The sequence below is a fragment of the Ascaphus truei genome, chromosome 1 (assembly GCF_040206685.1).
Source record: "Ascaphus truei isolate aAscTru1 chromosome 1, aAscTru1.hap1, whole genome shotgun sequence".
NCBI lineage: Eukaryota > Metazoa > Chordata > Amphibia > Anura > Ascaphidae > Ascaphus > Ascaphus truei.
In genome coordinates this window covers 160510444-160529915 of record NC_134483.1, presented here as the reverse complement: position 1 = coordinate 160529915, position 19472 = coordinate 160510444, and the positions used below count along the sequence as shown (strand labels likewise).

The following is a 19472-nucleotide window of genomic DNA, read 5'->3' as shown; positions in this document are numbered from 1 at the left end:
TTAGTACCGTATACGTATAGAAGGTTATGATCATTAACCCCCTATATGAGTGTTCTATGCACTGGGTCTAGGAGTCTCATTAGGCTCAATCAGAGTTTATCCAACACGCAAACAGGTTCATTACTTAAAGACTTGATTTCAATTATATGTTTCTTCTACATACTGAGCACCGATATTGGAACTTGCTTCTACATACTAATTCCAATGTCTGTTTGCTTTCTGCAGAGACCAGGTTGTGGAATGGACTTGTCTTGCCCACAGCAGGAGTGTGTCAGTAGCTCTGTGGCGTGTAAGTGGAACCTTGCAGAAGCTCAGCAGAAGCTGAACAGTTTGGCACTTCATAACTCGGAGTCTCTAGATCAAGAGCAAGCCAGAGCACATGCCGAGCTGTCAGAACTGAAGCGCAGTGAGGAAGAGTGGAGGCGGAAAGAGGAAGCGCTGCACCAGGGTGAGAGCGGGGCACTGTCCACCTCGGATGCTCTTAGTCAAGATGTATTTAATAAGGTACTGTAACATACTATAATAACCATTATGCTTCAGTGCCGCATACCTAACAATTTCGTATAAGTTGCATCTTCAAATCGCAGGGGTGTCATTCATGGAGCACTTTTTATTAGCTTGGGTAGTTGTCAAGAAAACACTGAACTTGTCCAAAGTCTCCTTCAGCTATTGGAATCGCTCCACTTGTCCCTCATCGGCAACTCCTAGGGGTGCTCAAGCTACAGGTTTTCAAGCAAGCGTCAAAACAGATTAATAGTGGGCATGCTTACTGCTAGTGTTCTGGTCTCTAGGAAACGGGTGCGCAAACGTTTCAGTCTGTGCCCTTACCTTGTCTCCAGCGTTAAATGACGCAGCGGGGTCATGTGATGTCGCGTTGCCGTGGTGACGTGTCGTCCGAAGCAGTCAGACAAGGCAAGGAATGTTTCAGAGGCCTCACACTTTACCCCAGCATTTAATTTAAACGCTTTGGGGAAGAGCGCTTGGCCTCTTTAACTGCCGCGGCCCTCCCTTCCAGCAGAAAATCTCGCGGACCCCAGTTTGCGCACCCCTGCTCTAGGACATTGGTGAACAATAGAACCTGCGACCCTCAACTCTTGCCTATACCAGCTTCCTGCTCTCCCTCTTCCCCCAGAGCAGAGGGTGCAAGGATATTGCTATCAGATTGTAGCTGCTCAATAAGAAAATACTTGTAGCATTTAAAAAAATAAACAATTTTAAATACATAATGTATTCTAATGTATAAAGCATTTTTGTTCCTATAGCAACCATTTACAGTCCCATCCCCTTCCCCTTCTAAAACAGCATCACCTTTTTGAGCCCTGCCCTCTCTCTAGCAGCGAACTAATTGAATCTAGTGCCTGCCTGGTCACATGATCTTCCTCACAGAACTTTGGTTGTCAGTGCAGCAGATGTGAACCCCCAGCCGAATCTTCAGCGATCCATCAGCAACTTAGATAATCGCTTGTCAGTGTGTAGATTGTATTAATGCACATATTGACTGAATTAAAAAAAAAAAAAAATTTAAACGGCAGCTTGAACTGCCCCTTTAATGTCTGAACTCATAAATACTGCCCCACTCCTTTGTTATTTACTACTTACCCGCGGCAGCAACCTCCCAGCTCCCTGTGCACCGGGGATAAATAGGCAATGTGTAGCCGTTTTTGTGAACTCCAAGGGCTGCACACGTGTTCATTTAAGTATTTTATGTTGCACGTTACTGCTCTAGGAACTAGGGGCACTAATCGTTTGTGATATCCAGGACCTTGCTATCCTTTTATTGGTTGCTTCCTACATCTTTTATATCGTCGTAGGGCATCCTAACGCATACCTGTTCATGTATCTGCAATTGGAGGCAATGCATAACCTGCACAGGACTTCCGATTCCGGGAGATGACCATGCAGCATTAGTTAGGAAATCTGTACACTTCCAGCTAAATCCTCTATTTCTATAGTACTGGGGCTCTTCAAAAAGCTATAAATTCCCCCACCCCATTACAGTTACCGAATGCCATCTGTAAAACCCTGTTAAAACACTAATAACCTGTACTGAGGAGGAAGAGACTACTTTATCCTCTCAGGAAACCTAATTGACAATGTTACAATGCAGCTTTTCTGTTTATAATGTAACAAGAGCCTGAACTCCATCTTGAGTCTAAACTAATATTAGTTGTTGATTACTGTGGAGAGCTTGGCAGAATCTATCAGTGATGACTTTACTTGACAGCACAGGAGATGACGAGCCCTGGGATTCTTTAATGGGTCTCTGAATCTATTCAGTGTTTGTAGTGTATATCTAGTGTTTCTGGAAAGATTTCTGCTGCACTAAGAAGTTAATGTGTTCTCATTACATACAGCATCATGTTTATTTTCAGGGCAGGTTAAATATCCCCGCATTACACACACACACACACACACACACACACACACACACACACACACACACACACACACACACGCCAGTTTAGTGCCCTTTTACGTGACAGTTTTAAGATCTTCGGAAGTGTTTAACCCTTCGGGGGCCCCATGACGTAGTGACTGCTTCATGCCCATGGAGGGTGTTTTTATTTTTTAGCTTGCATCGCATCCTCTTTCCATGGAGCGCAGGTCACAATCTAACCAGTAGGGGGGAGGAGGATCCTCCATTTCCTCCATAATGGGCTCCATGGTAATGTAACCGCTATGGAAAGCGTTCATGTGACCACCCTGTGCAGGTGGGGCTGTGACACTCGGGCACTTAAAGGGTTAAAGAAGCAGTTTCTCCTGCTAGCTTTTTTTTTTTTTTTTTTGTCCCCCTTCTTTTGTACATGTAATTGGAATCAGGGGATCTCTGGAGCTGAACCGCAGTAATTTCAGCTCTGCGACCCTGTGGTTCCTGAGGTCCTCACCAGGGAAGGTGCTGCTTCTCACCAGGGAAGCACCTTCCAGCAGAAAAACTAAATGGAGGTTTAAATGTCCCGCATCACAAGGTCCATTAAGGTTACCTATTGATCTGCGTGATGCGGGGAGATTTAAACCCCCAGGAATTGACATAAGTATAACATATGCACTTTGAAAAGTTAATTCATCCAATTTACAAATTAACTTTTATTTGTATTGTTAATTAATCATCGTTTCTGTTTATTTCTCCCCAATGAAGAGTTTTATTAATCAGGTTAAGAAAAGAAAAGTAGAGGCTGAAGATCAATCAACATCTTTTATACAGAAATATGAAGGAAAAATTCGCCATTTTGGTATGTAGTTTTTGGGTTCTTGCTATTTCCCCCCCCCCCCTTTTTAGTGTTCACGTGTGTGTGTCAAAGTAGTGGCAAGGTGGCAACGGGTGGTCCAGAAAATGTACAGGTGCTGATAGGTTCATCGGTACTATGGAAGCTTGAATATATACCTGGCTAAAGTAGGAAAAGGTACTTGCCAACATGAAAATGAGGCCGTCCTGGAAAGTAAGGCTGCGCTTATAGCGACGTCGCGTCAAAACGAATGCATTGCCGCCGTCACGTGCGCTTATAGTAAGCGCGACGGCTTGATCGCTGGAAGTCATCTCAATTAGATTTTTCCAGCGACCTAAGGTATCAACCCCTGAATATGGAATACAATGAAAAGCCCTCATTCTCTGGAGCTGGAATGTCCCTGGGCTTGACAGCATTCCGGAAGAAGGCAAAGGGTGCTAAGAATCCCCGGAGGTTAAAACAAACGCTGCCATTCAAACATTAGCTACCTACAGTGCCGAAGCCTCTCCAGTGAAGCAGCACTTCAAGAACTGGTAGACAAAATGAGATAGTGTTGGCCTTGGTGAAGTAAAAATAAAAGATGAAGGCCTTATTAAGTTCCAAAGCGTACACCTATTCTATTAGAGAGATACAGAAAATGGAAGAATTAGTGGAATAGGCATCGTTGTCAAAATATGGAGAAACAATATAGCGCATCAGGAAGCGCAGCAAGAGTGGTTATTCAATTAACAGATACAGGCTATAAATCCTTGTGTATGCCCCGACACCAACTCACAGACAATGAAGGGGAAGACTTCTACCATGAAATCAACCAACTTTACATCAAAAGAAATTCACCAATATGATTATGGGAGCTTTCAATGCAAATATTGGTGCCCAGGAGAGAGACTAAGTATAAGTTGACATGTATGGTTACAGCAACAGGAATTAAAGCTGCAGTTCAAGCAATGTCCCACTTGTGTATTTATTTTTATTTATTTTTTTTAATCAGTCTTGTACTGTGAGAAAATACTTGTAGCGTTTAAAAAAATAAAACAATTTTAAAGACATTTTTTATGTAGTCTAATGTAACAAGCATTTTTGTTCCTTTAGCAACCATTTACCCATTTACAAAGTCACATACCCTTTCCCTTATGAAACAGCATCACCTTTTTGAGCCCTGCCCTCTCTAGCAGTGAACCAATTGAATCTAGTGTCTGCCTGGTCACATGATCTCCCTCACAGAACTTTGGCTGTCAGTGCAGCAGAAGAGGACCCAGGATGCATTTGGTGAACCCCGTGCCGGATCTTCAGCGATCGATTTTTACAGGAGAACGGATTGATCAGCAACTTAGCTAATCAGTTGTAAGTGTGGAGATTGTATTGATGCATATATTGAAATGAATTTTTTTTATTTTAAACGACAGCTTGAACTGCAGCTTTAACAGAGACTGCTAAGATGTTAATCTGTTCCTGGTACACAGTTGGTCGAAGGCAAAGCTCCAGTCGCATGTAGGTAACAGGAAACGGGTGTAGTGGCAGTGCACAGCGCAAAGAATCAGACCTGGGCTGCTGGTGCTAATATCAAAAAAACTTAAATGGCGCATACACTGTAACGCGTTTCGTATCTGCTACGGCGCTATGTGTATGTGCCACTAATGTTTTTTTGCTATTGGCACCGGCAGTCCAGGTCCGATTGTGCTGTGCACCGCCATTACAACTTTTTAGTGAGGAGATGACAACAATTTAAGCAATCGCAAGATGCAAGAATAAGCGGCAAATTTGCAGAGCTGTGCAAGACAATCCGCAAACGTATAACTGAAGCTGCAAGAAAATGTAACTGATATGTTGAAGACTATTGAAGGTAATAAAAGCTTAAAGAAGACAGCAATGACTTATCATTGGTAAGAAGCAAAGCATTGCCCTCAAACAAGACGATGGTTCAACCATAAAAGACTTTGCGCTTGTAAAGAGCGTTGAGGACTTCTACATGAAATTGTATGGAAACACAGATAAAGAGCATCATCCAGCAGAGGACAAGTAAGAAGAAACGACCAATGATGTGCGTTCTTTCAGAAGAAGTGTCAAAAGCAATAAAATCTAGGAAGAATGGGAAGATTGAATTACAACTGAAATATTGAAAGAAGCTGGAGAAGTAGTGGCAATCCTTGCAAAACGCTTTACATGCTGATTGAAGAACAGAAATTCCCGAATAATGGAGTAATGCCTAAATTATCCTCATCCACAAGAAAGGAGACAGAGTACCTCAAGAACTACGAGTCCATTTACTTCTAATTACTTACAAGATTTTTACAAAGATTCTCCCTAATCGACTGCAACACACCCAGTACTTTGCCCAGCATAGAGAACAAGCAGGATTTTGCAGTCAATATAACACAATGGACAACATCCAAGTCGTAGGAGTGATTTCCCAAGGAACTAATACAATTTACCACTCGATTTAGGATTCGTAGATTACAAAATAGTATTTGATTCGGTCTACAGCTCAGGGCTCCTAGATGCATTAAGACAAAATGTTGAAGCGTATGTTTATATTATAAAGAACATTGAGAATGCCACATCAACCATTAGATTACATGAAGATTCAAGCAAGATACGGATCAGCAAGCGAGTGCGACAGGGAGACACCATGTCACCACAGCTTTTCACAGCAACACTTGAATTGTTCAATACATTGAATTGGGAGAAAGGAAAAAAAGAATCAAAATCCATGGTGAATACTTGTCGCATACGATTTGCCATAAGTCCAGAAGAACTCCAGCAACAAATCGGAGAATTCATCGAAGCAAGTAAGAAAGTGGGCCTCCTATATGAATCTTGGCAATAGATGTTCAACTCTGCAAAGATCGAAATAAATGGAATAGAGCTAGAACTCGAAGCCTATGTCTACCTTGGCTGGCAAGTAACAATGGATGGAAAACTTTTGAATGAAATCAATAGGAGACAAGATGGGGTGGAGCGCATTTGGAAGAAACGAGACAGAATCTTTCAAGGGAACTTTCTACTCTGCCTCAACAGGAAAGTTTTTGACCGGTGTATTCTGTCCGTGCTCACGTATGAATGTTAATCTCGGACCCTAAATGCGAAGATAACTTGCAAGCTTCAGACAATGCAAATATGTATTAAGAGATGTATGCCTGGTATTGCCTGGAGACAAAAACAAAAAAAAGAATGTTACAAACCAAACAAAAGTCTGTGTCAGGTGTGTAGCTATAGCCCGGGCAAAGCTAGGGGGCCTGCACTCTTGCGTCTCTCTCTTTCTTTCTCTCTCTCCCCCGTCCGGCGGTCCCGGTAGAGGAATCCGCATGACACAGAGCGCCCTCTAGCAGTCTGATTCGGAAGTCTTTATAACTTCCTGTGTCTGCTGCCGCAGTTCCTCTGCCGGCTGCTCCTCTCCCGCAAAAGGTAGGCATGGGGGAGAGAGAGCTGAGGGGAAGAGAGGGAGAACTGGGGGGGGGGGGGAACTGGTGAGGGAGAGCTGGTGGAGGGGGGGAGATGATCTGGTGAGGGGGAGCTGATGATGTGGAGGGGGAGAGCTGGTGAGGATGGGGGGGAGTGATGGGGATTAGGAGGGGGAAGGGCTGGTGCGGGGGAACTGATGGGGATTAGGAGGGGGGAGAGCTGGTGAGGGGAAGCTGATAATTAGAAAGAGGATGGGGGAGGGAGAAAAAAGTTACAGTCCGTATTAATATTAATGGGGAACATTTTTTGCCCAGAGGCCCGCCCATGTCTAGCTACGCCACTGGTCTGGGACCTGACATGGATGATGAAATGTAAAATGGCAGTGGGACATATCGCAAGGAGAAATGACCACAGTTGGACAAAGATGGTACTGTACTGAATTCCAAGGGAAATTAAAATACAGAGACGATGACCAAAAGTAAGATGGGAGGATGTCAGGAAATTTGTTGGAGCAACTTGGAGAAGAGGGGAGGGGGGGAGTGAGATGTGAAAAGAGGAACTGTATGGGTAATAGTCACAGATTTTTTATTTGTGTTTACACATGTAACTCCACTGGAGATGGGGCTGTGCAGGTAAGTGTATATGTAGTCGCCAAATCTTCTGGTGGTGATGGCACTAAAATCAAATTCAAAAGCAGGATACAGTGCAGCTCTTGCTAAACAGAAAATGGCTATAAATGAGGGACTGCGTTTTGATTAATTTTTTTATAACCATTTTTTTTTTTCCCTCAGGGATGTTTAGTAGATGGAATGACAGCCAGAGTTTTTTGTCTGAATATCCAGATCTCGTATGTGAGGAAACGGCTAGATATCTTTTCTTGTGGTGTCTTCATTTAGAAGCAGGACAGGTAACACAATCATACTAATTATCTGTGCCATGCACATTATAATTTTTTTGGTCATCATAATCTTTTCTTTGCAGTCCTCCATACATTGCAAACATCTCGCCACAAACTGCACTTCTGCTGCATTCTTTTTAGAGAACTAGTGCAATCTATACTCTAGTGTTATGTTGGTGTCTGTCCTATGGAAAGTTAAAATATTGTAAGCTCATCTGGCACTCAATGGGTTAAGCAGTGCTGCTATGCTGAAACTATTCCAAGTTAGTGATTCTAATTGCAGTCTTCGGTGAAAGTAATAAGTTGAAACCAAGCATTTTCATATTTGTTTCAATACATGTAAGTAAGCAATGTAATGCTAAAATGTCAAATAAAGTAGATTGCTGCTCCTACCACTTGACCTATTGTCTTGTCCCCTTTATGCACATTCATGTTTTACATTTCCAAATGTGTTTAACATGGGGAAAGGTTACAGTGCACATGGATAAAAAAGTACTGTACTCCTAAAAAAATGAGCGCATACATTGGTGTGTGTGTGTCTGTGTGTCTGTGTGTCTGTATCTATACACACATACACACTTTTCAGTGGTATGAGGATGGGAATGGCAGAACAACCTGTTTTTAAGGATGTTTTCCAGGAAGATTGCTTAGTCAGGCTTTGCATATAACAGTCAGTAGTTCGTCTTGTTTATTGTAAGGCAAGACTAACCTTTTCTGATGAAGCCTGGAAGTTTGAGGCAATCATGAAATGCGCTTCATTATGGAGAGTGTTGGCATGATACTAAAGAAAACCAGCCGCTGTATTAGGAGGACAGTAAGCCAAATTGTAATGGATATGTAACGATATCGCCCAACCCCTGTTAATGTATATGTGTATTTGCTTTACATTTACAGAAGAAAGCCCTCATGGAACAAGTTGCACATCAAACAGTTGTCATGCAGTTTATTAACGAAATGGCAAGAAGTTGTAATGTGGATCCCAGGGGCTGTTTCCGCTTATTTTTCCAAAAAGCCAAAGTAAGTCGATCCAGCCTGAAGAAGCCGCAAAAGTGGGAGAATCTCTGTGGAGCCTAGTACAAGTTCAGTGTCCCAGTATTTGCATGAACACATTTTAGGAGAACAGCATGAGTTGGAAATAAAGTGTACAGAGCTTTTGAAATAAACTGTAGAGAAACCCCCGCTACTGCTTGCAATAGTGAATTAATGATAATGGGTGTAGGTGCTGATGGGGCAATATAAGAATGATAAACAATGGAGGAAAGAACCAAAGTAGAGCACTCATACACTGTGTTGAGATGATGGTGTAAATTTAAAACTAAACTTTATTAGAAACATAGTAAAACAATGGGGATTAAAATAGGATTAAACTCTGTATCACTACGCTTAATTACCTAAGGGATATGATAGTCCCCAGGTAGGTAGTCGTTATTGAAGTGTTGCTTGAGTACACTAGCCCCCAGCCACCTTAATTAGGGAAACCTGGGGGAAAACTAGATTGAGGGATTATAAGTACTATTCTTATATGGAATGCCAATTATATACTTGTTGTGCATTGGTGCAATATTGTTGAAATGACACTGCTAATGGTGGGTTGATTGCGCAGCCTTTAGTTGGCAATAGTGTCATTTAAATCTTGATAAGATAATGCACCTATGTTCCCTTAGGGTTAAATGAACAGTGTAAATTACTGCCCCAAGGATACACAGCAGCTACAGCTCTAGGTCATATTGTTAAGACCTCTAGCTCTAGCTGATATTGCACAGTATAGTTATAATAAAGTGTGCTGCACTTCTAAAACCTGTTGCTAACTGCAGTAGGTGATAGATTAAATAGAGCACCGTATAGACAAATGGTGGCAGTTGCTATATAATCTGCCCCAGACCTGAAGGGTGTGCTATTTAACCATATAAAATTGTGAACTGACTTAATCAGTAGATTGAAATAAACATAATCTCTGATAAAGAGCACCATGTGTATACTGATTGCTATACCTGGAAATCCCTGTATGGGAGTTACTGTGCAGAGTACAGGCATACCCCGCATTAACGTACGCAATGGGACCGGAGCATGTATGTAAAGCGAAAATGTACTTAAAGTGAAGCACTACCTTTTTTCCACTTATTGATGCATGTACTGTACTGCAATCGTCATATACGTGCATAACTGATGTAAATAATGCATTTGTAACAGGCTCTATGGTCTCCCCGCTTGCGCACAGCTTTGGTACAGGTAGGGAGCCGGTATTGCTGTTCAGGGCGTGCTGACAGGCGCATGCGTGAACTGCCGTTTGCCTATTGGGCGACATGTACTTACTCGCGAGTGTACTTAAAGTGAGTGTCCTTAAAGCGGGGTATGCCTGTAGTTGGTGTATAAGTGTAAAAACAATTCAGCTCAGCAAGTGTAGAACATGAACAGTACCTTAACAGCCCTGATTAGAGCTACTCTGCTGTTGCTCACTACCATTCACTGTTACAGCACAGGTAAATATACTCTACAGCTGCTGTATAGCTTGTCAGTATAGATATATATAATCCCTAGAAAAGGAGGCTCCCTTAGACCATCGGGTAATACAGGAGTGTAAACTGTGCAGGAACTGAGTCTCAGCGCTGCCTGCTCTGTCATTAAGCATAGATAGCAGCATCTGTGTAACATTTATGCAACATTAATGTGGAGAATGACTCCTCTACCGGTTACTTCTGTATACTGTATATGAAGGGAACTAGAGCAGATACCACAAAAAATCAGCGTGACAGACAGGGCAAGACTGTAGGCAGTTTACTTTGACATATTCGCTGAAGAAAAGTGTTTGTTGTGTTAACACACTGGAGTGAATCATACTTCGGGCAGAGAGAGTTTTGCCAATTTTAATTTAAAATTGTTATATACCATCTAGATATATGAACATTTTGTATCCTTCTGTAATGCGCAGGAAGAAGGATATTTTGAAGCCTTTAAGAGTGAACTTGAAGCATTTAAATCAAGAGTTCGCATGCAAGCTGAATCCCAAAGACACGAAGCTACATTGCTGCAGAATTCTTCTTTTCACCCTGCGATTGGTCATATAGGCATGCAACAATGTCACCAGCAGGTATGTTACACCGTGTTAACATGTTGTTTGGTTCGCGTTCACCATGAAGATATACAACACGTCTCGTGTTTCCTTCACATCAGCGAGTACAGTATTTAGTTCTTTCTTGTGAAGGAAACAGATTTTTATTTCGGTCAAATAAATGTCATTTGATTTGTTGCAGTATAAAAACTTTTTTTTTTAGACATAAAACAAAATCAATGTCTTGGATTTTACAAGAGGTGGTTTCCTCTATAATATTTATATTATACAATATTTTCTTCTCCAAAAATTTCCAAATATTCGTAGGGTGTGCTGCATGTTTCTGTAATTGTAAGCACAAAACAGGGAAAGGATAAAATGTCTGTAGTAGCCATAAGTAATTTAAAACCAGAGACAGAACATAAAACACAGACAGAGCTCAGTTTTTAGCACATCCAGTGAAACTCATACACGGTACAGTGCCTAAATATATATGTATAAATATCTATTAGGTAAAATGGTCTTTTAGTTTAACATTTTTGGCCAAAATTGTTGTAAGCCCCTGAGCCACATTTCAGGGGTCCCTAACGCTAATATAAATTCTTAATAACCTGTGTAATAACAGGAAGAATGATTTATAGTAAATCTGTCAATATTAGTTGCAAAGTTCTAAGTCTGATTGAAGCTTTTATTAACCTGTACATTACCAGGAAAAGCACTCTGTATTAGAGTTGTTAGGTGTCCAGTATGTTTTACAATTGTTGTTCAGGTAGCCATAAGTAAGCCTTGATTTGGGCCGTGCCTTTTAAAGCATGAAATATATAGAAATAGAAAAGGAAACATTACTACTTTAAGGTCGTAAAATCAGAGCAGGGTGTAATTTCTCTCCAGAAGGACTTGAATAGATTGGAAACTTGGGCAGCAGGTTAATTGCAGATGAGGTTTAATACAGATAAATGTACTGTAAGGTTATGCATTTAGGAAACAAGAATCAACAGGCGACTTACAAATTAAATGGGGCAAAATGAAGTCAATCCTTGATGGAGAAGGATTTAGAAGGGCTGGTAGATAGCAGGCTCAGCAATAGTGCCCAATGTCATGCAGTAGCTGAAAAGGCAAATAAAATCTCATCTTGCATTAAAACGAGGAATGGATGGAAGGGAAGTAAACATAATTATACCCCTCTATAAAGCATTAGTAAGACCACTCCATGAATATGGAGTACAGTTTTGGGGACCACTTCGTAAAATATACATTATGAGACTTGAAAAAGTGCAGAGAAGAGCCACCAAACTAATAAAGGGCATGGAAAATCTGATTTATGAGAGGCTAGTTAAACTAGATTTGTTTACATTATAAAAGAGGTGTCTGAGAGGGGATGTGTAAATTATATACCAATACATTCATGGTCAATATGAGCTTTCAAAATAACTATTCATCCCAAAGGCAGTACAAACGACACATGGTCATCCCTTAGGCTACAGCCCGTGTTCTGCTGCACGCACACCTGGCGGCACGTGCACGGGTGAAAGCCGCGATCTGCGGTTGATTTGCAGGAGATCGCGACAAGGGAGCGTGGCGGGTGCACAGCCATGACGTCACACGGATGGTTCGCCCTCATTGCTTGGACCGCTGCCATGATGTTGCCAATGCCTGGGGTCTGCCCCATAGAAGGCTGTACCTTGTGTGCGGCGCGCGTAGCCGTGGCCACTGGGGACCTAGCCTTTGGGTTGGAGGAAAGGAGTTGGCACCAGCAACAAAGGATTCGTTACAGTAAGGGCAGTTAAAATGTGCAATTCATTATCCACAGACTGCTGTAGCAGATACAATAGATATCTTCAAAAAAAAGGTTGGGCCTCATTTTAGAAAGGAAATATATACAGGGATATACCAAATAAGTAAACATGGGAAGGATGTTGATCTAAGGATTCATAATGTTCTGCTACCAAACTGAGAAGAGTCTGTCTTCTAAAGAAATAAAACAAGTGACAGCTGTCACCGAAACTCGGCAAACTTTTATTTTACTGTCAACTGAGGATTTATTTTCCTTTTTCTCTGTCCACAGGACATTACATCTCCTCTCCATTGTCATCCCAACACTAGTCTGTGCCATTTGAGCCCACAGGAGCAAACAGAAGATGAGGATTCTAAGATGATGGACATTCTATAACACCCCGAGAACCCCTTGAGCCAAGATGTATATTGCTCCACAAAATAGCTTGGCTATATTCTTAGAAGTGACATTTACTACTACTCGATTCTGCACTTTATTTTTTTCCTGAGGGGGCAAATACTCCCAAAAACGTTTGTGGTGTCTTTACAGCGTGAACATTTTGCTGCTATTTTTTTCCATGTTGTACAGGAGGGGAACTGAATGCAGTGCTTCTCTAACACAATAGATTTGCCTTCAACCAACGATTAGGTTTTTGAGGGAAAGTAGTCAAAACTTGAATAAATACAAAAACAATCTTATGTACATTATTAAAATACTGTTTTTCTTAAATCGCCTGTTCTTTCTTACAAGTTCATTGAACCTTTCTACCAGACCCATTGCAAGTTTGTTTTGCTGGTTTGCAAAATGTAGTGTGTGTGTGTGTGTGTGGTGTAGAATGTAAGAAAGGTCAAACTTTATTTTGGTATAAGGCTGATGGTCTTACACATATGGAAGGAGAAATAAAGTTTCTTAATTTATGTATTTCTCCCCCCCCCACCCCCTGTAAAACTGTTGGAACAGGGAGATGGGACTACTTTTGGTCTTGGTCCCTCAGAGAATCCTAATTCTATATCAAGTGCGCCTTAATAAATGTGGCTGCTGAGGCTACGCTTAGTCCCGGCGACGTCAGGCTGTGGTCGATGGAAAAATCAAATTGAGATTACTTCCAGTGATCGCGCCGTCCTTACTATAAGCGCACGCGACAGAGGCAATGAATTTGTTTTGACGTGATGTTGCCGGCACGATAAGTGCAGCCTAAGCAACTTCTTACTGGAGAGCTAATGATTACTAGAAATACATAATTGTTCAGTTGGCAACATGCTGAAAGTTGCTAATGAGACATTTGTAGGCTTTCAACAAAAAAAAAAAACAGCTGGGTAATATTCAATATCTCCATTACTGGCATTTGTGTGGTAATTAAGGCACTAGTACAATGATTTCCAACCTTTTTGATTAAGAAATCCTATTGTAATGTGATTCTGCAGAACCTCGACCCTCTTTAATTCCGTTGTAAGGAACCTGAACCAGCTGCAGCGGTATCAGATCCATTCTGCGTAAAGAAACATTTTCTTCAAAACAGATAAGAGTGAAAAGACCAATACTGCAGAACAACTTTCAAAGGTTGAGGTTCATGTAAATAGTGTGTGTGTGTGTACTCTACTTTGCAAGGTCTTTACCAAAAATGCTGTAAGTATTCCACGCAAGATCTGTATGACACCTTATTGGCCATTTAGATGGTTGCTATGAAACACCTAGGGGAAGCAAGGTTATAGTGTATAAGAAGCAAAAAGTGCTCATGTCATTACCCATAATCCCTGGCTGCAGTGGAAGCAACGCGGTGTAATTGAGGTAAGGCAGTCTTGGGAGACATGTCTGAAATAAGAGTGTGCTCATAGGTGTTTATTGCTACTGAAAGTCTGCAGCGAGAGCAGGTAAAGAACACCACTGACAATCCAGGCCAACTGGTATCATTTATTGAGGTGGTCTGTACATTTGCACATTTATCAATTGGCTTATATAAATGCCAAACAATCAAAAAAAACATTTTTTTACATTTTTAAAAGGCACATTGATCAACCGAGGAAGAAGTCCATAAGCGACTTGAAAAAATTAAAGTAAATAAGGCACCTGGCCCCGATGGCATACATCCAAGAGTTCTCAAGGAGTTAAGCTCAGTAATAGCAAAACCATTATATTTAATACTCAAGGACTTCATTTCCACAGGCTCAGTACCACAAGATTGGCGTAAAGCAGATGTGGTGCCTATATTTAAAAAGGGAGCTAGATCACAACCGGGAAATTACAGACCTGTAAGCCTGACTTCAATAGTAGGGGAACTACTTGAAGGTTTAATACGGGATAATATTCAGGAATACCTAATGGAAAATAAAATTATTAGTAATAGTCAGCATGGATTTATGAAGGATAGATCTTGCCACACTAACCTTATTTGTTTCTTTGATGAGGTAAGTAAGAATTTAGACCAGGGTAATGCAGTTGATGTGGTCTACTTAGATTTTGCAAAGGATTTTGATACGGTTTCACACAAGAGGTTGGTGTACAAAATAAAGAAAATTGGACTCAGTAATAATATATGCACCTGGATTGAAAACTGGTTAAAGGACAGACAACAACAGAGGGTTGTCATAAATGGAACTTTTTCAGGTTGGGCTAAAGTCGTGAGTGGAGTACCTCAGGGATTGTTACTGGAACCCCTGCTTTTTAACTTGTTTATTAATGACCTTGAGGTTGGGATCGAGAGCAAAGTCTCCATCTTTGCTGATGATACTAAATTGTGTAAGGTAATAGAATCAAAGCAGGATGTAATTTCTCTTGAGAAGGACTTGGAGAGACTGGAAACGTGGGCAGGCAAATGGCAAATGAGGTTTAATACAGATAAATGTAAGGTTATGCATTTGGGATGCAAGAATAAAAAGGCAACTTACAAATTAAATGGAGATATATTGGGGGAATCCTTGATGGAGAAGGATTTAGGAGTGCTCGTAGACTGCAGGCTTAGCAATAGTGCTCAATGTCCTGCAGTAGCTGCAAAGGCAAACAAGGTCTTATCTTGCATCAAACGGGTAATGGATGGAAGGGACGTAAACATAATTATGCCCCTTTACAAAGCACTAGTAAGACCACACCTTGAATATGGAGTACAATTGTGGGCACCAATCCTAAGAAAAGACATTATGGAACTAGAGAAAGTTCAGAGAAGAGCCACCAAATTAATAAAGGGGATGGACAATCTAACTTATGAGGAGAAGCTAGCTAAATTAGATTTATTTACATTAGAAAAGAAGAGTCTAAGAGGGGATATGATAACTCTATACAAATATATTCGGGGACAATACAAGGAGCTTTCAAAAGAACTATTCATCCCACGGGCAGTACTAAGGACTCGGGGCCATCCCTTAAGGTTGGAGGAAAGGAAATGTCACCAGCAACAAAGGAAAGGGTTCTTTACAGTAAGAGCAGTTACAATGTGGAATTCATTACCCATGGAGACTGTGATGGCAGATACAATAGATTTGTTCAAAAAAATATACCAAATAAGTATACATGGGAAGGATGTTGAGCCAGGGATTAATCCGATTGCCAATTCTTGGAGTCAGGAAGGAATTAATTTTTCCCCTTAATGGAGTTTTTTGTTTGCCTTCCTCTGAATCAATAAGTAAGTATAGATATAGAATAAAGTATCTGTTGTCTAAATTTAGCATAGGTTGAACTTGATGGACCTATGTCTTTTTTCAACCTCATCTATTATGTAACTTTGTAACATTGCACAGTATTTATATTTTACACAAGTCATGACTATTCGTGTGAACACATTTTAAAAAGGCATACAAAACGTTATTAGTTTCAACACCAGCACCACAAATGGTGTAATGTACAGCAGTGTAAACATAATGTAGAACAACATTCACAGCTGCAATTAATTATTGTCCTACATTGCTGATAATTAAAGTTTTGGTGCAGAAGACCCAGGTAAAAGTAGTTTGCCCAAGCGGAAGAGAATTTCTCAGTCAACACTCCACTTTCTCACACTCAAGCCAATGTACCGGTTTTTAAGAAAGTGTAAAACTTCCTTATATCACTAGTTTTTTCACAGATATTTCATTTCTAAAGAGACTGGTTCAGCATTTTCTATGCCATCTTCTCTGTTTCTCACTCTCCCCAGAATATTGACACGAGTGTAACACGTTGTGCTGCACCAAAAAGGTTCAATTATGTGTGTGATTCACTCCTAAAGCCTGTATATTTTGAGAACAGTTTCAATGCAGTATGTATCTAGAATATCATTTTCACATAATTATCACAATTTCACACAGTAAATGGACTCAGCAGGGCACTGAACAAATCAATAGGCATGAGTTTCATTTCTGTTAAACAGGCCCCCATGAGAACTGCAGATCTTTTCTGAAATCAAATACAGTACAGCTGCATTGTATTCACGTTAAGCAATAATTTATTCCCCTACCATTAGTTACAGCATAGCTTCTCCCCCTCTCTAGTGAGATCTATAGGCTTGTGCATCTAGGCTATTCATTGCCTAATAAGTAATATATCATGCAATGTTCATGGTATTGAAAACACCAAAATATAACTACCTTACTATTGGGGTAGCCCACAAAGCGTTGTAAATACCGATTTAAAAATAAAAATTGGTTCTTCTCTGGCCGATTTGCAAACTAAACTGTTCTAGGTGGATGACAGCTGACAGTCTGAGAAGTAACCTGCTGCGTCCAAATTCGGAGACTTAAAAAGTACCTACAGTACACACGGATAACAGAATAGGCTGTAAGAAACGTGTTACACATTCTGCCACAATAGCTCCATTACTTGAGCATGAAATAATCCCAGCTATGGAATGGTGTGTCATTATACAATGTGTTATTGTTGTTTCTAACGCGCCATCCTATTCTGTAGCGAAATAAAATAGGGTTGAAGAATAAAAACAGTAAAATATCAAGCATTAACATTGTTGCAGTAGGTAAGGAGGGACCTGCCCCAAGGAGCTTACAATCTATAATGAAGTGTAGGTAGAAACAAGGTACAGTGGGATAAGAAAGTTGGCATGTCTCAGATAGGTGCTTGTTGATTTAAAGAGTTGGCATTGGGGAAGAAGTGAGTGTGTGTGGAGGTAGAGCAGAGAGGGCAGGGTAAAGTGTGATGGTGGAAATGCTTCAATATACCGCTCAAATATTTTACCAAACAACAGAGCAGCTTGAACATCAGTGAACAGCTGACACCCTTTGGCTGCCGCCTTCACTGCGATTCGGTGTTGTTTCTAAGAGAGTCTGAGGTGAAGTGAACACAGTTGAGTGGCAAACACACAACCACAGCAGAGATGCAGGAGGAGGTATTTTCATGATGAAGTTAACCCTGTTCATGCTGGCTTAGTAGACAGGAGCAGTGAAGATTAAGACATTTACTTTAAATATCACCTAGAATCAGTTAAACCACTAAAAACACATGTTTTACTTGTAATATAGGACCCCCACAATGAATTACTGTCAATTTCCACTGACACTCCCATAATTGTATAAAACAGATTTGTTGGAAAAAGGTTGCAAAGAGGTAATTTCAAGAGGCATTTTCTTTAAGTTCCATTTTTCACATTTGTTATTTGTAAACCAAAACCTTCTGCAATGTTTTTTTTTCCCTACAAAATCATATCAAAATCTGTCTTCAAGTGTCTTCATCTTTAGGAAAGACCATTAAAATATCTATGAAGCGGCTACCACATAATAAAAATAAAATGGACGAGTTTAAAAGTGCCACCTGGCACAGGAGAAAATATGAATCTAAAAATGTTAACATTCATGTTGTATGGTACCAAATATCAATTTTTTTTTGGTCTTGTCCAACTACAAAGCTTTTCTGTGTTTTGATTCATCTCAGTCCTGCGGTTTCCTCCTGGCTCACATCGGGCAGCTTGGTGCACAGAAAAGCATGAACGTGGGGCCAGATCTGGTTCGTCTCTGTCCCAGAGAATGTTTTTAACACACCCTTGTTTCTAAAGAGATCAGAGAGAAATGTTAGGCATGTACCTTCCATATATAATAGGAACACTGCATATTATAAAAAGGAGCCAGTTACTGTGTCAAGCATAAACCAGGTGATCAACTTTGCAATGTACAGGCAGTCCTCGGTTATCCGACACAATGCGTTACTCAAAATGGCGTTGGATAGCGAAACATTGTAAAGCAAAAACACGTTTTCCCATAGGAACACTGTTTAAATGAACGGTTCCGTTCCTGAAGGCATTTTTAATGCTAAAATACACAAAATATTTTACGCAGACAATAAGATATGCAGCACACACATACAGTTTATGCACTATATAATTTATTATATATATATATATAAAACATAATTATAATATATTAGATTTTTATTATATATATATATATATATACAAACAACTTTGCAAAGCGTCGTAAGAGCGTTGGATAAGCCGTTTTGGCGGTGTAAAAATGAACATAGGTATGCATTGCACAGCGTTGGAAAAGCCATTCGTTGTAAAACGAGGACTGCCTACTGTACCTAAAGCTACGCTTATAGTGCCGGCGACGCAACGGTTGCTGGAAAATCAAATAGAGATGACTTCCAGCGATCGCGACCAATCCGTCGCTCTTACTATAAGCGCACGCGACGGCGGCAATGCATTTGTTTTGCCGCGACGTCGCCGTCACTATAAGCGCTGCCTAATGCATCTTAAATACTATATACACATTTCCCCTGGGATAGGCTAACTAAATAATTGCCATTTATTTTTAATCTCTCCAAACTGGAAGTCAGTGGTCACATGTCAGCTGGAGAATAGAATAGAATGAGTCTTAACACACACACACACACACACACACACGCTTTACTTAAATCTTATGCGTTGAGAAACCAGGGTATAAGCATTTTACGTTACATTTCCAAGGTAAACAAAAGCTTTCAAAGATTTTTTACAATCTTTAAATAATGTTTGGCGATAGTACTGTTTGACTTCTAAATAGTTTAGATTTTTTTATTTTATTTTTTTTGCTCCCTTCGTTGCATGCAAAATAATTATGGTGCCATCATTAATTAAACAAATGCTGTAATGCTTGAATCCAATGTTGCCGACAAGAAGCGCCTAATTCATTTTTCACAAGTTACAAATAAGTAAGACCGTTATTTTGAATGGGA

General features: G+C 40.5%; 2 protein-coding genes across 4 annotated transcripts in view; one reads left to right on the top strand and one right to left on the bottom strand.

Annotated features, from left to right (window-relative positions):
- The window catches only part of CDC37L1 (cell division cycle 37 like 1, HSP90 cochaperone), an 18643-nt gene extending 5567 nt beyond the window's left edge, over window positions 1-13076 (top strand). For all 3 annotated transcript variants that reach the window (XM_075596944.1, XM_075596937.1, XM_075596953.1), the window contains 6 exons: window positions 226-504; window positions 3137-3230; window positions 7418-7533; window positions 8419-8541; window positions 10454-10612; window positions 12639-13076. In XM_075596944.1, coding sequence (XP_075453059.1) covers window positions 241-504; window positions 3137-3230; window positions 7418-7533; window positions 8419-8541; window positions 10454-10612; window positions 12639-12743 — 861 coding nt within the window. In that variant the 5' untranslated portion in view covers window positions 226-240 and the 3' untranslated portion in view covers window positions 12744-13076. The remainder of the gene's footprint in view (window positions 1-225; window positions 505-3136; window positions 3231-7417; window positions 7534-8418; window positions 8542-10453; window positions 10613-12638) is intronic.
- AK3 (adenylate kinase 3) overlaps window positions 10454-19472 on the bottom strand; it is a 42144-nt gene continuing 33125 nt past the window's right edge. Inside the window, exon 5 of the mRNA XM_075596965.1 lies at window positions 10454-18309. Within this exon, the coding sequence (XP_075453080.1) occupies window positions 18186-18309 (124 nt within the window). The 3' untranslated portion in view covers window positions 10454-18185. The remainder of the gene's footprint in view (window positions 18310-19472) is intronic.